Source organism: Salmo salar, chromosome ssa01 (genome assembly GCF_905237065.1).
Source record: "Salmo salar chromosome ssa01, Ssal_v3.1, whole genome shotgun sequence".
NCBI lineage: Eukaryota > Metazoa > Chordata > Actinopteri > Salmoniformes > Salmonidae > Salmo > Salmo salar.
In genome coordinates this window covers 22,016,361-22,033,199 of record NC_059442.1, presented here as the reverse complement: position 1 = coordinate 22,033,199, position 16,839 = coordinate 22,016,361, and the positions used below count along the sequence as shown (strand labels likewise).

General features: G+C 44.3%; 1 protein-coding gene across 1 annotated transcript in view; it reads left to right on the top strand.

The window, feature by feature from the left end:
• icef1 (Interactor protein for cytohesin exchange factors 1) overlaps window positions 1-16,839 on the top strand; it is a 73,969-nt gene that overhangs the window by 32,051 nt on the left and 25,079 nt on the right. The window contains exons 5-12 of the mRNA XM_014142891.2: window positions 509-550; window positions 1,754-1,873; window positions 4,514-4,573; window positions 5,838-5,906; window positions 6,112-6,258; window positions 9,336-9,472; window positions 10,120-10,325; window positions 10,445-10,531. Of these exons, the coding sequence (XP_013998366.1) occupies window positions 509-550; window positions 1,754-1,873; window positions 4,514-4,573; window positions 5,838-5,906; window positions 6,112-6,258; window positions 9,336-9,472; window positions 10,120-10,325; window positions 10,445-10,531 (868 nt within the window). The remainder of the gene's footprint in view (window positions 1-508; window positions 551-1,753; window positions 1,874-4,513; window positions 4,574-5,837; window positions 5,907-6,111; window positions 6,259-9,335; window positions 9,473-10,119; window positions 10,326-10,444; window positions 10,532-16,839) is intronic.

Genomic DNA, 16,839 nt, shown 5'->3' with positions numbered 1-16,839 from the left:
TCAAAGATTATGATGACTGAGTTGTTAATCAAAAGTTAGAGGATGACATGCATGACAACCCAGTGCTAAACAGTGTTTTGTTTACTGAAGTCAATTAAAAAACTAAAATGGTATGATATGGGATTGGATACGGGTTTTTGGTCACCTTGAAGTTAGATGATATGGTTTCTACAGTGTAACACTTTGCCGCCTCCTCTCCAAGTTGTGTTTTCTAGATGCAAGGTTCCTTCATTTACACTACTCTATAGTTTACTGTAACCCCACACCACGTTACGCAATTATATTGTCCCCAAGTTCATATGGAGATGTAATTTGACTCAGAAAGCTATTTATTTGAGGCCATTCTCCATCTCCCACAGTCCTATATCTGGATCTTTGATTATATCATATTTACTGACTCACTATACTTAGTAAATAAAAACTATCTTTGCGGGGAAAGAACCTCTTCCTGTTTGTTGATGGAGTATTGAGAAGGCCGCCTATCTAACATCTGTCTCCTCCGCCACAGGACTATACTGTTTACGAGATGGAAGAAAAGATCCTGGAAGTTGTAAGTATATCTCCCCTCCTTATGTAAACTTTTGAATGAGTTCCCACCTCCTATGGGAGCACTCAGGTAAAGTCTGTTTGAACGTTTGGGTAGATGTTGATCTCTGTTTTATATGGAGATTAGATGGCATGCTTTCAGTGCAGTCTCCCTCTCAGAGTTAATAGTGCAGGCAGGACTATGGGCTTGGGCCCTCTGGTAAAAGAGGCGGCTAAAATACACCCCGGCCATCAATCAGTGTTTCCTGTCCCTGACACTCCAGACTCTACAGCTCACACTGAACTTCCTCCCTCTCAGACACTGTCGGTGAACTCTGCTGCAGACACACACACAATAGCTAGATCTCAATCTCTGCACTGTTTAGAAGTCTTCTCCATGTCCAACTTGTTCAAATAAGTGCCCCAGAAAAACTATTGTAGTTACAGACTGGTCCCCATCTATGGTGAATATTCTGAAGTGTGTGTGAGTAGCATTTCACTGATTCTTGTTCGTTTACAAATTCCTGTCAAGGGATCTAGCTATAGACTTGTGTGGTCAACACAAAATTCAATTAGAGCTAAAATAAGGTTGGTTCAGTGCACCAGTTGGTTTAACCTGTGTCCTGTCCGCATCTGTATGTAAGCACAAATGTGTGATGCGTGTTTTAGGCATGATGCTTTTTACTCGCTTGAAGAAGAAGCAATTTTTTTCTCAGAGCATCACTAAAATGCCCCCACTAATGATGACAAAGTGGTGAGATTGTCCATAGTGACCTAGAATGGAGAAGAGGAGGGTAGGTGGATCTCCTGCATGTTCTCAGTGTTATTTCTGAAGCTGTGCAACCAGCTAATGGCACGTTAATGACCCTCACCCCTCGTTTCCCCCCTCTTCCCTGGGGGAGTGGGATAATTGCCCCAGGGTGACTGACTGTTCTTGTCACCTGACTGCCTGGCTGACCTGCCAGCCCACCCCTCTAACACTGACAGCCACAGAAACATCACCTCTTAGGTGACAGGCGGTAGCTACAGAATCACAGTCACGTGACAGGACATTACTGGGTTGGTCGTGTAATCACAGCCATCAGGAAACACATCGAGTCACAAGAACAAGCAACGAGATGAGATGGATTCATGAGATTCCATTAGATTTTGTTTTCATTCTTTGGTTTGTTTGTTTTGGTTTTCTTGCATTGCTTAAAAGGGTTTCCTCCAATCTTTCTCGTTCCAGGCCAAGGTTCTGAACAGCATCTGTGACCAGACTGTGAGAACCACCTCTGACCCTCTGATGAGCCAATCAGCATGCTTGGATGAAGTTCAGCTCAACAACCTCAAGCCTGGGGAGGGACTGGTGAGGAAGGCTGCCTGCTCTGTTTAACCCCAAACCATCTGGACTACTAGCTCAGTGTGTCTGGACTACTAGCTCAGTGTGTCTGGACTATTACTAGCTCAGTGTGTCTGGACTATTACTAGCTCAGTGTGTCTGGACTATTACTAGCTCAGTGTGTCTGGACTATTACTAGCTCAGTGTGTCTGGACTATTACTAGCTCAGTGTGTCTGGACTATTACTAGCTCAGTGTGTCTGGACTATTACTAGCTCAGTGTGTCTGGACTATTACTAGCTCAGTGTGTCTGGACTATTACTAGCTCAGTGTGTCTGGACTATTACTAGCGCAGTGTGTCTGGACTATTACTAGCGCAGTGTGTCTGGACTATTACTAGCGCAGTGTGTCTGGACTATTACTAGCGCAGTGTGTCTGGACTATTACTAGCTTCGGTGTGTCTGGACTACTAGCTCAGTGTGTCTGGACTATTACTAGCTCAGTGTGTCTGGACTATTACTAGCTTCGGTGTGTCTGGACTATTACTAGCTCAGTGTGTCTGGACTATTACTAGCTTCGGTGTGTCTGGACTATTACTAGCTCAGTGTGTCTGGACTATTACTAGCTTCGGTGTGTCTGGACTATTACTAGCTCAGTGTGTCTGGACTATTACTAGCTCCGGTGTGTCTGGACTATTACTAGCTCAGTGTGTCTGGACTATTACTAGCTTCGGTGTGTCTGGACTATTACTAGCTTCGGTGTGTCTGGCCTATTACTAGCTCCGGTGTGTCTGGACTATTACTAGCTTCGGTGTGTCTGGACTATTACTAGCTTCGGTGTGTCTGGACTATTACTAGCTTCGGTGTGTCTGGACTATTACTAGCTTCGGTGTGTCTGGACTATTACTAGCTTCGGTGTGTCTGGACTATTACTAGCTTCGGTGTGTCTGGACTATTACTAGCTTCGGTGTGTCTGGACTATTACTAGCTTCGGTGTGTCTGGCCTATTACTAGCTCCGGTGTGTCTGGCCTATTACTAGCTCCGGTGTGTCTGGACTATTACTAGCTCCGGTGTGTCTGGACTATTACTAGCTCAGTGTGTCTGGACTATTACTAGCTCAGTGTGTCTGGACTATTACTAGCTTCGGTGTGTCTGGACTATTACTAGCTTCGGTGTGTCTGGACTATTACTAGCTTCGGTGTGTCTGGACTATTACTAGCTTCGGTGTGTCTGGACTATTACTAGCTTCGGTGTGTCTGGACTATTACTAGCTTCGGTGTGTCTGGACTATTACTAGCTTCGGTGTGTCTGGACTATTACTAGCTTCGGTGTGTCTGGACTATTACTAGCTCCGGTGTGTCTGGACTATTACTAGCTCCGGTGTGTCTGGACTATTACTAGCTTCGGTGTGTCTGGACTATTACTAGCTTCGGTGTGTCTGGACTATTACTAGCTTCGGTGTGTCTGGACTATTACTAGCTTCGGTGTGTCTGGACTATTACTAGCTTCGGTGTGTCTGGACTATTACTAGCTTCGGTGTGTCTGGCCTATTACTAGCTCCGGTGTGTCTGGCCTATTACTAGCTCCGGTGTGTCTGGACTATTACTAGCTCCGGTGTGTCTGGACTATTACTAGCTCCGGTGTGTCTGGACTATTACTAGCTCCGGTGTGTCTGGACTATTACTAGCTCCGGTGTGTCTGGACTATTACTAGCTTCGGTGTGTCTGGACTATTACTAGCTTCGGTGTGTCTGGACTATTACTAGCTTCGGTGTGTCTGGACTATTACTAGCTTCGGTGTGTCTGGACTATTACTAGCTTCGGTGTGTCTGGACTATTACTAGCTTCGGTGTGTCTGGACTATTACTAGCTTCGGTGTGTCTGGACTATTACTAGCTTCGGTGTGTCTGGACTATTACTAGCTCCGGTGTGTCTGGACTATTACTAGCTCCGGTGTGTCTGGACTATTACTAGCTCCGGTGTGTCTGGACTATTACTAGCTCCGGTGTGTCTGGACTATTACTAGCTCCGGTGTGTCTGGACTATTACTAGCTCCGGTGTGTCTGGACTATTACTAGCTCCGGTGTGTCTGGACTATTACTAGCTCCGGTGTGTCTGGACTATTACTAGCTCCGGTGTGTCTGGACTATTACTAGCTCCGGTGTGTCTGGACTATTACTAGCTTCGGTGTGTCTGGACTATTACTAGCTTCGGTGTGTCTGGACTATTACTAGCTTCGGTGTGTCTGGACTATTACTAGCTTCGGTGTGTCTGGACTATTACTAGCTCCGGTGTGTCTGGACTATTACTAGCTCCGGTGTGTCTGGACTATTACTAGCTCCGGTGTGTCTGGACTATTACTAGCTCCGGTGTGTCTGGACTATTACTAGCTCCGGTGTGTCTGGACTATTACTAGCTCCGGTGTGTCTGGACTATTACTAGCTCCGGTGTGTCTGGACTATTACTAGCTCCGGTGTGTCTGGACTATTACTAGCTCCGGTGTGTCTGGACTATTACTAGCTTCGGTGTGTCTGGACTATTACTAGCTTCGGTGTGTCTGGACTATTACTAGCTTCGGTGTGTAAGAAAGTTGAGCACCAGACAAGTTCAAACTGTCTCAACCGTCTCTCAAATTATAATTAATGTTCCTCATGTTCATATTTGTACAGGGTATGTACATCAAATCCACCTATGATGGCCTTCATGTCATCACGGGCACCACAGAGCATGTAAGTATAGTGGCCAAGGAGGAATACTTGAGTATATCCTAGTCAATGCGCCATGTTTCAATATAAATCCAGTTGGTATAGCAACTCTTAATATTATGCGTAAACACTAGTTGCCAAGTTCTGATGGGGAGACGGTCAGTGGTATAAAGTACTTAAGTAAACATCATTTAAAGTACTACTTAAGTAGTTTTTGGGCGTATCTGTATTTTATTATTTATATTTTTGACAACTTTTTAATTTGACTTGAATTACATTCCTAAAGAAAATGATGCACTTTTTACTCCATACATTTTCCCTGACACGAAAGGACTTGTTACATTTTGAATGCTTAGCAGGACAGGATAATAGTTTAATTCACGCACTTATCAAGAGAACATTCCTGGTCGTCCTTACTGCCTCTGATCTGGAGGACTCACTAAACACACATGCTTTGTTTGTAAATTATGTCTGAGTGTTAGTGTACCCCTGGCTATCAGTTAAAAAAAAAAAAAGTGGCATCTGGTTTGCTTAATATAAGGAATTTGAAAATACTTTTACTTTTGATACTTAAGTATATTTAAAACCAAAAACTTTTACTTTTACTCAAGTATGGTTTTACTTAGTGACTTTTACTTGAGTCATTTATTTTATTATCTTTACTTTTACTCAAGTATAACAATTGGGTACTTTTTCCACCACTGGGGACAGTTTAGGGTGGGCTTCAAACAGTCCATCTTCTTTCCAACCCACCCTGCCCTCCTCCCATGCGAAGGGTGGTCGAGGGCAGAGCGTTTACCCCAGAGCAAGGATACCAGTGTAAATGTGTTTATCAAGCAGTGAAGAGGGATGGAGTTGTGTATGGGTTGAATAATATAGCTGTTTTAGAATCACAAACTTCAACAGTAAAACATCCTTCTACAGAGGAACACTTGAGTAATGTGGCAGCGCTAGCTAATACAGCCTAATTATTAGCCTAATTCCATTGTTTATCAAACCCTAATTCATCATATAGCATGACTCATTCATTGCTTTGACGTTCTCATGCAAACTGTCATGTATAATGTGACAACCCATTCATTAAGAAGGGTGTTTGTGTTGTGTAGTCAGAATTATATTGAAGGTATAATTCCTCAGGGGCTTATGAAGTGGGTCTGTTTCGTAACAAGCCCATACGTGGCACTTCTGACGACAAAACAAACACAGATAAATGTGTAATTATCCAGGAGCTAATATTACATGTAGGTGATGTCTGTTTCTAGACAAATGTTCTCCTTTGTGTTGTCAGTCCCCGGCGGACATGACTAGGAAGATCCATGGAGGTGACGAGGTGATCCAGGTCAACCAGCAGACAGTGGTGAGCACCCAGCACCTGTTATATCCGACACCTGTCACACACACCACTCCTCCAATTGACTATAGTGCTCTAGAAGGGTTGAGACTGTCCACGGCTCACACGTTCACTTAAAACCACACATTTATTTCTCAAGTTAGAATCTGGCCCTTGCAGTTCCCTACACAGCTACAGAAGGATATATTGCTGATACTCTGTGTGTTGTCAGGTGGGCTGGCAGCTGAAGAACCTGGTGGGGAAGCTGAGAGAGGACCCTAAAGGTGTAGTCCTACTACTGAAGAAGAGACCTACAGGCACCTGCGGGTTCACACCGGCCCCCCTCAAGAACATGCGTTGGAAGCCGCCCATGGCTCAGGTGAACCTTCATCTTTTACTTTGATGTACTAAGGCAGTGTGATTGTTATTGTTCATATTACATTTTGTTAAATGTGCCTTATGAGCGAGTAGGGAGATGTGTTTGAGTGTAACAAGTCTAGACAAGTGTAGGAACCACCCAGAGAGAGGGCTGCAGGGCTGAGGACAACAACTACTGTACTCGCACAGTGATGATGATGTCACTCTTACTGGGTCATCAGTGGCGGCAGCCAGCAGTCTGAGTCAGTCTGCAGAGACAGGAGCTAACATCTCTTTCAGTGGTGAATAGAAGAGAGAGGAACAAATGTCTGCTTTGAGAGTGGTTTGTATATGTGTTGTTTGTGGAACCAGATCAACATCTGGCAGTAATGTAGGGTGGGAATCACTAGTGATCCATGCTGTATTTATGTGGGTTAGGTTGGCTAGTCGGCTAGCTTCCATGGAAGACAAGTCTCTCAGTGGGCCGCTCAATGGTTCAGCTCACAAAGGGCACACCCTCTTTTGAGAAGGTCAAAACCCCTAAGATTTGTGTTAGTGGAGACAAGGAGAATCAAGTCTTAGAAGGTCCAGACAAATCCTGTGCTAATAAAGTTATGTAATGGTAATCCAATTCACCACTCTCTCATATGTGGACAATTATGACCTGGCTGATCTCTTAGCCACAGTCAGGCACCTGAGCCCTGACTGCAGTGACTGGGTCTCCATAGGGAACAATATGCCGTTGTAACCTAACCTGTGCACTGGTCCTGGCACTGCCTTGTCATGCCTCTAGAGGCTTCTTCTGCCCTGGGAAGATCACATGATATCAAAGCAGAGCTTGTTTCACTTAACAAAGAACCTCTCATCACAAAGATACTGGATAATTCGGGACTTGTTCACCGTCGTGTTTGAACAAGGTGTCAGGAATCAAAGCGCCACATCTTGGGTTTTATGATGAGAGAAGTGTCAGTGTGTTAAACAATGATGGAACACACAGTGATTCAGGAGTGACACTGGATTCTACAGGTATGCTGTTTATAGGGGGAGGAGGAGAGGGTAGACTTACTATGACCTGCTTGATGGAGAGTGATTCTGAACATGGTCAATTTACCAAGTAGTGTGGCTTTAAGATGCCGCCATAGCTGTGGTAGAATGGTATAGTTCCTTAAATGTATGCCGCAGCAGCTATTTTGGATTCCCATGAAAATCCTTCCATTCCCCAAATATAATTATTGACCCCTTCACTTTTTCCACATTGCTATGTTACAGCCTTATTCTAAAATGGATTGATGAGGAGAAAAAAACAAATCAATCTACACACAATACCCCATAATGACAAAGCAAAAACAGTTTTCAGACCCTTTACTCAGTACTTTGTTGAAGCACCTTTGGCAGCAATTACAGCCTCGAGTCTTCTTGGGTATGACGCTACAAGCTTGGCACACCTGTATTTGGAGAGTTTCTCCCATTCTTCTCTGCAGATCGTCTGTCAGGTTGGATGGGGAGCGTCGCTGCACAGCGATTTTCAGGTCTCTCCAGATATGTTTGATCGGGTTCAAGTCTGGGCTCTGGCTGGGCCACACAAAGACATTCAGAGACTTGTCCCAAAGCCACTCCTGCGTTGTCTTGGCTGTGTGCTTAGGGTCATTGTCCTGTTGGAAGGTGAACCTTCGTCCCAGTCTGAAGTCTTGAGCACTCTGGAGCAGGTTTGCATCAAGGATCTCTCTGAACTTTGCTTCGTTCATCTTTCCCTCGATCCTGACTAGCCTCCCTGCCACTGAAAAACATCCCCACAGAATGATGCTGCCACCACCATGCTTCACCGTAGGAATGGTGCCAGGTTTCCTCCAGATGTGACGCTTGGCATTCAGGCCAAAGAGTTCAATCTTGGTTTTATTAGACTAGAGAATCTTGTTTCTCATGGTCTGCGAGTCCTTTGGGTGCCTTTTGGCGAACGCCAAGCGGTCTGTTATGTGCCTTTTACTGAGGAGTGGCTTCCGTCTGGCCACTCTACCATAAAGGCCTCATTGGTGGAGTGCTGCAGAGATGGTTGTCCTTCTGGAAGGTTCTCCCATTTCCACAGAGGTACTCTGGAGCTCTGTCAGTGACCATCGGGTTCTTGGTCACCTCCCTGACCAAGGCCCTTCTCCCCCGATTGTGCAGTTTGGCATGGCGCCCAGCCCTAGGAAGAGTCTTGGTGGTTCCAAACTTCTTCCATTTAATAATGATGGAGTCCACTGTGTTCTTGGGGACCTTCAATGCTGCAGACATGTTTTGGAACCCTTCCCCAGATCTGTGCCTCGACACAATCCTGTCTCTGAGCTCTACGGACAATTCCTTCGACCTCATGTCTTGGTTTTTGCTCTGACATGCACTGTCAACTGTGGGACCTTTTATATAGGCAGGTGTGTGCCTTTCCAAATCATGTCCAATCAATTGAATTTACCGCAGGTGGACTCCAATCAAGTTGTAGAAACATCTCAAGGATGATCAATGGTAACAGGATGGGGCTGAGCAAAATTTGAGTCTCATAGCAAAGGGTCTGAATACTAATGTAAATATGATATTTCTGTTTAACGTTTTTTCTCTTTGTAATTATAGGGTATTGTGTGTAGATTGAGGATTTGTAAAAATATTTAATCAATTTTAGAATAAGACAGTAATGTAACAATATGTGGAAAAAGTGAAGGGGTCTGAATACTTTCCGAATGCACTGTAGATTGTAAAGAGACAGGCCTGCAGCTATAATGTAGGACCGGCCATATCATGAGCCACCTCTTTTCTAACAAGTAGTGTTTAAATTGCCTTGGCCAGGGAATGTAAATACAGTAGCAGACAATTGAGATAATAAAACATACATTTTGGTGATGAATGTTGGAAGTTTAAAAAGACAAAAGCAATTAGCTGGAGTAGACAATAGGATGTGACATATGGGAGAAACGCTGTTGCTTGCCAACAAGTTAGTAGATTTCCAAAAACGTAGATGCCTTTTGAGACATCTATCCATTTGCTGGAGCTATGCTGCTGGCCGTTTGCCCACCAACAGTTATAGGTTCTATGAGGGGAGCATTTTCTGACTGAATTATTTCTTTTTTTCAGAGCACCCCTTCCCTGAACAAACACCAGTCTCCAGGTTGTTCCACAGACGGCTCCACCAAGAAGGAGAAACCCGCTATCCTGGACCTGTACATCCCCCCTCCCCCCTCGGTACCCTACACCCCACGCTGTGTACCCCTGTAAGTCCTGCACCCCCTTCTCCAATCACTGCCATACACTAGGACCAGGGGTTTTCCTAGGCATTTAACCAGGCCTAGGCATAAGCCTAGAGTACATTGGGTTCTGTAAAAACTCCTGGCCTAAACCTACACCACAGAGTGAGGTAGATGTATGTGTGGGTCCCTGTAACCCTGCATTGAGGGAGCGCGCACCCATAGACAGCCGGCGCTCCATTCTCCTGCTCCGTTTCCCTGCCTCTGAGGTCTGGAAAAGGAGGGTTTCAGCCCCCGATCTCTGGCCTTTCACCCATAAACCCCTACAACAGAGCACATTCATCCTGTTCTGCTAGACACGTTATGCAACAGCCTCTGTTTCGTGTGCCTCCACCTGTCTCGCTTCTCTCGCCGTCTCTCTCCCTCCGTCTGTGTATGGCAGTGACCAGGCTGTTGCTGTATGTTCAGATGGTGAATCATATTCAACAGGTTGTTGGTTTTGTTGTATAAATCTTGACTTTAAGTTTTAGCCGTTTATCAGACTCTCATATCCAGAGCAACTGTAGTTAGGGACTGAGCAACAGCATAAAACTAATTGTACTCATTTGATCTCTTTCCTTGAGCTCTCACCTATTTGAAATGGGATGTTAATGCTGATTATTTTCTTTCCACAGAGAGATCCACAGAGAGATTAAGATCAGCTCTTACTCCAGTATCAGTAAGATCAGACCAAAGGGTTCAGAGTCGCCCAATTCCTTCCTGGACCTGGAGAGTCAAAGACGCTTCACCATCGCAGACTACGACAAGCTGGGTGTGGTCTACCCTATCGAGGCCAATGTCATTCAGCCCTCGATGAGGCAACGCAACACCTCGTCTCGTGGTTAGTGTCATCCCCCACAATCACCACACACACACTCACAAGGCCCATTCATTGTAGAATTCGAGCCAATATTCAAAACCAGTGAAAATAACCAAAACAATTCTGTTCTTCCTGCTTAGGTAAGCCACGCCCCCTCTCCATGCCAGTGGACACCTGTCTTGGAGTTGCAGACCCCTATGCCAAGCTCTTGGCACAAGGCCAGAAAGGTAAGAAACACATGCCAGCCACCCATCTTCTGAGTAACTGCAGAACAACAATTGACAGTAATCAACCAACAGTAAACTAATTGACCACAACCTCAGATTATCCAATTCACACCTTAAACAGTTAAATAATTGAACACATGGTAGAATTTACCCCTCCAATGACCTTGGAGGACTGGTACCTCTGGGTAATTTACCAATGAATGAACCATGTGATTAGTGTCAACAGAGAGCCAGAGTTTACTAGAGTTTACACCAGGGGTGCAACCAAAGTTATTTTTCTATCGTTTCGTTCTGAACAGAACCATTCTTTCCCGCCATTCCACTGTTTCAAACTGCAGAATAAAGTTATGAACCTTTTCGAACCAAAAAAAGTACCGGTTTATCTTTTCGATTCCTTTTTAAATCTCTGAAATCTATTTATTTTTTAACAGCTAGCTTGACATTAAATTACTTCACCAATCAGAGCGGAAAGAGCCGCTTAGGAGCAGGCAAGCTATAGTTGTTTACATGCGCGATGGACAGACAAGTTTAGGGCGTGGGATGAGACTGAAATTTTATGGGTGGGGAGAAAGTGAGAGAGGGTGGTGGAGGAGGCTTGGCCTGAAGCCCTGGGCATCTTATGACATGCATTAACTGATTTAGGCCCACAGAAATATACCTACTGAGTGGCGGCTTCGATGGAGGACGTCTTTGAACTTCTGAGAGTTGGCTTAACGTTGGACCAGAGCTAGCTAGCTAACAAGCTTGTGTGTGCAGAGCGGTACCTGAATTAAAAACACGTCTTACTTTTTTGTAGTTAATAAATCCAATGTGAAACAGCTATAGTACCTTAACTAGCATTGAAAAAGTTAATCCATTCTTCTATAATTAAAAAATCGCTCCCTAATTTCTGAATCACGCTACAGTAGCCTATGCTTCGGAGGGGGAGGAGCAGGTAGCCTAAACAAGCACAAACGCTGGCAAAGATTTTCAGTTGGCAGGCAGTAAGTATGGGTGGTATCCAGATTTTCATATCCTCATACCGTCCTTCTCTCACACTGGGATTTACGTTATTACTGGCTAAGTATTTTTTATTTCACCTTTATTTAACCAGGTAGGCTAGTTGAGAACAAGTTCTCATTTGCAACTGTGACCTGGCCAAGATAAAGCATAGCAGTTAGACACATACATAGAATAACACAGAGTTACACATGGAATAACAAAACATACAGCCAATAATACAGTAGAACAAAAGAAAACAAAAAGTCTATATAGTGAGTGCAAATGAGGTAAGATAAGGGAGTTAAGGCAATAAATAGGCCATGGTGGCGAAGTAATTACAATATAGCAATTAAACACTGGAATGGTAGATGTGCAGAAGATGAATGTGCAAGTAGAGATACTGGGGTGCAAAGGAGCAAGATAAATAAATACAGTAAGGGGATGAGGTAGATAGATGGGCTGTTTACAGATGGGCTATGTACAGGTGCAGTGATCTGTGAGCTGCTCTGACAGCTGGTGCTTAAAGCTAGTGAGGGAGATATGAGTCTCTAGCTTCAGTGATTTTTGCAGTGCGTTCCAGTCATTGGCAGCAGAGAACTGGAAGGAAAGGCAACCAAAGGAAGAATTGGCTTTGGGGGTGACCAGTGAGATATACCTGCTGGAGCGCGTGCTACGAGTCGGTGCTGCTATGGTGACCAGTGAGCTGAGATAAGGCGGGGCTTTACCAAGCAGAGACTTGTAGATAACATGTAGCCAGTGGGTTTGGCAATGAGTATGAAGCGAGGGCCAACCAACGAGAGCGTACAGGTCACAGTGGTGGGTAGTGTATGGGGCTTTGGTGACAAAACGGATGGCACTGTGATAGACTGCATCCAATTTGTTGAGTACACAAGGGGGCGCCAAAAAATTCAAAAGGCCATTGGGTGTCCAATACCAGAATACTAACATTTCCATGAAGGCTGCCAGCTAAATATGCTAACGAGCGCAAATTAAAATAAACAAATTGCAAAGACAGCCAATCCAAATAATAAAGTTATATTTGCACAGTGTGTGCAAATGAACAAAGTTTTGATGCATGCTTGTCTAAAATAATAACAGTGCTGTGCACACACTGTCTTTGTGGATTCTGGGAGTCGCTAGGGCAATGGGCCTGCCTGTTCTGCTCAGAGAAGATGGGGGAGGAGCAGACGGGCCCAGAATGGAGAGAAAAACAAGGAAGTCAAGCTGCGGTGGCAGAGCTCATCCAAAGGGCTACTTCTCAAACACAACAGAAAGCTAACACTATGATACCACGTGAACAATGTTCCCTAAAATGTATTTAGGCACTGAGCAAATTTCAGGTCTGCAGGGTGCAACCTTCAATGTTGTGAAACATTTGTAGAACAACTAAAGTTATATTAATAACTATAATTTAAGCGTATAGGAGTACCTATTTCTCTGTAAACCGCTCAACACAGAATAGCTGCATGTGCGCACTCTCTAAAATCGTTTGGAGAAAATATCCTTTCTATTTTATTCAGCTTTGTTCAATTGTGTTCTTCATACCAGAAAATAATGCCATGGAATTCTGAGCAAATCTTGTCTGCTAAATTAACTAGTGTAGCCTACAGCCATTTGGCATAGCCAGATCAGGACCTAACATAAGGACAACTGAGTATTCTGTTCCTCTGAAATAGACGCCATTTTCTTCATATCATGTTTCTTTAGGCCTGTCTAAAATAAATAATGGATTTATTATGAAGGTGTAGGCTCTATTAAATGGATTTATTAGACTTTTTAAAATGTAGATGTTCCAAGGGTCTGCATCAGTAGATTGTAGGCTATGTGTGGAAGCCAGGAGATGCTAAATGTGTATGTTTAAATAACATCAATTACTGTGCGAGTGACATTTGCTTGACAATCACCGGCACACACAATTTTGTGACCGCCACAGCCCTACACGGATTATATAGAGCTGGCTTCTGTTTTTTGGGCAGGACAGCGCAGCTACGTCTGGTAAGACGAGAGGTGGGGTTGTCTATTTCTCAGTAACTGCTGGTGCACAATGTCTAATGTTAAAGAAGTCTTGAGGTATTGCTCGCCTGAGGTAGAATACCTCATGATAAGCTGTAGACCACACCATCTACCAAGAGTTCACATCTATATTTTTCGTTGCTGTCTATTTACCACCACAAACCCATGCTGGCACTAAGACCACACTCAATAAGCTGTATAAGACCATAAGCAAACAAGAAAATGCTCATCCAGAAGCGGCGCTCCTAGTGGTCAGGCAAACTTACATCTGTTTGACCTCATTTTTACCAGCATGTCACGTGCAACCATAGGAAAAAAAACTCTAGACCACCTTTACTCCACACACAGAGATGTATACAAAGCTCTCCCTCACCCTCCATTTGGCAATATGAAATCCCGCTATGCCCTCAGACGAACCATCAAAACAGGCAAAGCGTCAAAACAGGACTAAGATTGAATCCTACTACACCGGCTCTTAAGCTCGTCGGATGTGGCAGGGCTTGAAAACCATAACGGACTACAGAGGGAAACGCAGCCACGAGCTGCCTAGTAACGCGAGCCTACCAGACGAGCTAAATACATTTTTATGCTCGCTTTGAGGCAGGAAAAACTGAAGCTTGCATGAGAGCACCAGCTGTTCCGGACGACTGTGATTACGCTCCCCGTAGTTGATGTGAGCAAGACCTTTAAACAGGTCAATATTTACAAAGCTGTGGGGCCAGTCGGTTTACCAGGACGTGCACTCAAAGCATGCGCGGACCAACAGGCAAGTGTCTTAACTGCCATTTTTCACCTCTCCATGGCCGAGTCTGTAATACCTACATGTTTCAAACCCACCACCATAGTCCCTGTGCCCAAGATAGCGAAGGTAACCTGCCTAAATGATTGCCACCTCGTAGCCCTCATGTCGGTAGCTATGAAGTGCTTTGAAAGGCTGGTCATGGCTCACGTCAACCATTATCCCAGAAACCCTATACCCACTCCAATTTGCATACCGCCCCAACAGATCCACAGATGATGCAGTCTCTATTGCACTCCACACTGCCCTTTCCCACCTGGACAGAAGGAACACCTACAGTTGAAGTCGGAAGTTTACATGCACCTTAGCCAAATACATTTAAACTCAGTTTTTCACAATTCCTGACATTTTAATCCTAGAAGAAATTCCCTGTCTTAGGTCAGTTCAGATCACCACTTAATTTTAATGATGTGAAATGTCAAAATAATAGAGGATGACTTATTTCAGCTTTTATTTCTTTTCAGCTTTTATTACATACACTCAATTAGTATTTGGTAGCATTGCCTTTAAATTGTTTAACTTGGGGCAAACGTTTTGGGTAGACTTCCATAAGCTTCCCAGAATAAGTTGGGTGAATTTTGGCCCATTCCTCCTGACAGAGCTGGTGTAACTGAGTCAGGTTTGTAGGCCTCCTTGCTCGCACACGCTTTTTCAGTTCTGCCTACTAATTTTTGATAGGATTGAGGTCAGGGCTTTGTGATGGCCACTCCAATATCTTGACGTTGTTGTCCTTACAAGCGTACCGCCTTGTATGGCAACTGCTCAGCATCTGACTGGAAGGCGCTAAAGAGGGTAGTGCGTACGGCCCAGTACATCACTGGGGCCAAGCTTCCTGACATTCCATGACCTATACACTATGCGGTGTCAGAGGAAGGCCTAAAAAAATGTCAGACTCCAGTCACCCAAGTCAGACTGTTTTCTCTGCCAACGCACGGCAAGTGGTACTGGAGAGCCAAGTCTAGGTCCAAAAGGCTCCTTAACAGCTTCTACCCCCAAGCCATAAGACTCCTGAACATCCAAACTAATCAAATGGCCACCTGGACTATTTACATGCAAAGTCGCTTTACAAATTACCTTAATTAACCCCACACATTGACTCGGTACCGGTACCCCCTTCATATAGCCTCGTTATTGTTATGTACATGTCTTGTTACCTTGTGATGTTTTTTTTTTTTTTTTTACTTTAGTTAATTTAGTAAATATTTTAACTATTTCTTGAACTGCATTGTTGGTTAAGGGCTTGTAAGTAAGCATTTCACAGTAAGGTCTACAACTGTTGTATTTGGCGCATGTGACAAATGATTTGATTCTAGTAGAGGGGGTGCTGTAGACTATTTGTTAATATACAGTGCATTCGGAAAGTTTTCAGACCCCTTGACCTTTTCCACATTTTTTTTACGTTACAGCCTTATTCTAAATTAAATCCTCATTAATCTACACACAATACCCCATAATGACAAAGTGAAATCAGGTTTTTAAAAATGTTTGCAAATTCATAAAACTGATCCTTATTTACATAAGTATTCAGACTCTTTGCTATAAGACTCGAAATTGAGCTCAGGTGAATCCTGTTTCCATTGATCATCCTTGATGTTTCTACAACTTGATTGGAGTCCACCTGTGGTAAATTCAATTGATTTGACATGATTTGGAAAGGCACACACCTGTCTATATAAGGTCCCACAGTTGATAGTGCATGTCAGAGCAAAAACCAAGCCATGAGGTTGAAGGAATTGTCCGTAGAGCTCCGTGACGGGATTGTGTCGAGGCACAGATCTGGGGAAGGGTACCAAAACATTTCTGCAACATTGAAGGTCCCCAAGAACACAGTGGCCTCCATCATTCTTAAATGGAAGAAGTTTGGAACCACCAAGACTCTTCCTAGGGCTGCACAATCTGGGGAGAAGGGAGGTGACCAAGAACCCGATGGTCACTCTGACAGAGCTCCAAAGTTCCTCTTTGGAGATGGGAGAAACTTCCAGAAGGACAACCATCTCTGCAGCACTCTACCAATCAGGCCTTTATGGTAGGGTGGTCAGACGGAAGCCACTCCTCAGTAAAAGGCACTTGACAGCCCACTTTCAGTTTGCCAAAAGGCACCTAAAGGACCATGAGAAACAAGATTTGGATGAAGCCAAGTGGTCGGATGAAGCCAAGATTGAACTCTTTGGACTGAATGCCAAGCGTCACATCTGGTGGAAACCTGGTCACCATCCCTACGGTGAAGCATGGTGGTGGCTGCATCATGCTGTGGGGATGTTTTTCAGGGACTGGGAGACTAGTCAGGATCGAGGGAAAGATGAAGGGAGCAAAGTAGAGATCCTTGATGAAAACCTGCTCCAGAGCGCTCAGGACCTCAGACTCGGGTGAAGGTTCGGCAGGTAGCCTAGGTTAGTGTTGGGCAATAACCGAAAGGTTGCTGGATCGAAACTCCAAGCTGACAAGGTAAAAATCTGTGTTTCTGCCCCTGAACAAGGCAGTTAACCCACTGTTCCCCAGTAGACCGTCATTGTAA